The 728-nt window shown below is 63.7% G+C and overlaps 1 protein-coding gene across 1 annotated transcript in view; it reads left to right on the plus strand.

Moving 5' to 3' along the window:
• Positions 1-126, plus strand: part of EMH_0056270 (nucleoporin, putative) — a gene marked incomplete at both ends in the record, with an annotated part of 6,638 nt that extends 6,512 nt beyond the window's left edge. The window contains one exon of the mRNA XM_013497341.1: positions 1-126. Coding sequence (XP_013352795.1) covers positions 1-126 — 126 coding nt within the window.
• Positions 127-728: the final 602 nt, after the last annotated feature.

Genomic DNA, 728 nt, shown 5'->3' on the forward strand with positions numbered 1-728 from the left:
AGAAACCAAAGACGAGAAGCAAAAACAGCAGCAGCAGCAGCAGCAGCAAGCTACCGAAGCAGAAAAGCCCTTGCTGCTCGACACACCCATGAAGGAGCCGCAGCAGCAGCAGCGTGCTGCGGATGATGCAGCAACTGGAGCCAGCAGCAAACCTACTACTACTACTACCACCACCACCACTGCTGCTGCTGCTGCTGCTGCTGCTGCTGCTCCGCGTCCTTGGCTCCGACATCCCCCCTTCCCTGTGCGCTGCGCCCCCGCCTTCGGGCCCGGCGGCCTCTGCGCGTTGCCAGTATTTCGTCCCCCACAGGGGCCTGCACAAGAAGCAGCAGCAGCAGCAGCAGCAGCAGCGGGAGAACCCGCAGGAGCAACAGCAGCAGCAGGAGCAGCAGCAGCTGGGAATGGGTGTGGGGCGTACGAGGTGGCTGTGCTGCGGCTGTCTCCGTTGCTGCCGCCGTCTCCATCCCCTCGCGGCTTTGTGTGGCCTCAGCCCTTTGCCAAAGAAGCTGCTGAGGCGATCTCTGCTGCTGCTGCAGGTGCAACACACAGCAGCAGCAGCAGCAGCAGCAGCAGCAGCGGGGTTGCTGCTGCCTGTGGGGCGCTGTGGACAGCTGGGGAGGTGCCCAGGCCGCAGGCGGTGCAGGCGGCGGATGCTTTGGGGGCAGAGGAAGCTGTAGAGACAGCAGCAAGAAGTTTTGTTGCTGCCAGCAGCAGCAGCAGCAGCAGCA

Source organism: Eimeria mitis, genomic scaffold, assembly GCF_000499745.2.
Source record: "Eimeria mitis Houghton genomic scaffold, Emh_scaff2613, whole genome shotgun sequence".
In the NCBI taxonomy this organism is placed as follows: domain Eukaryota; phylum Apicomplexa; class Conoidasida; order Eucoccidiorida; family Eimeriidae; genus Eimeria; species Eimeria mitis.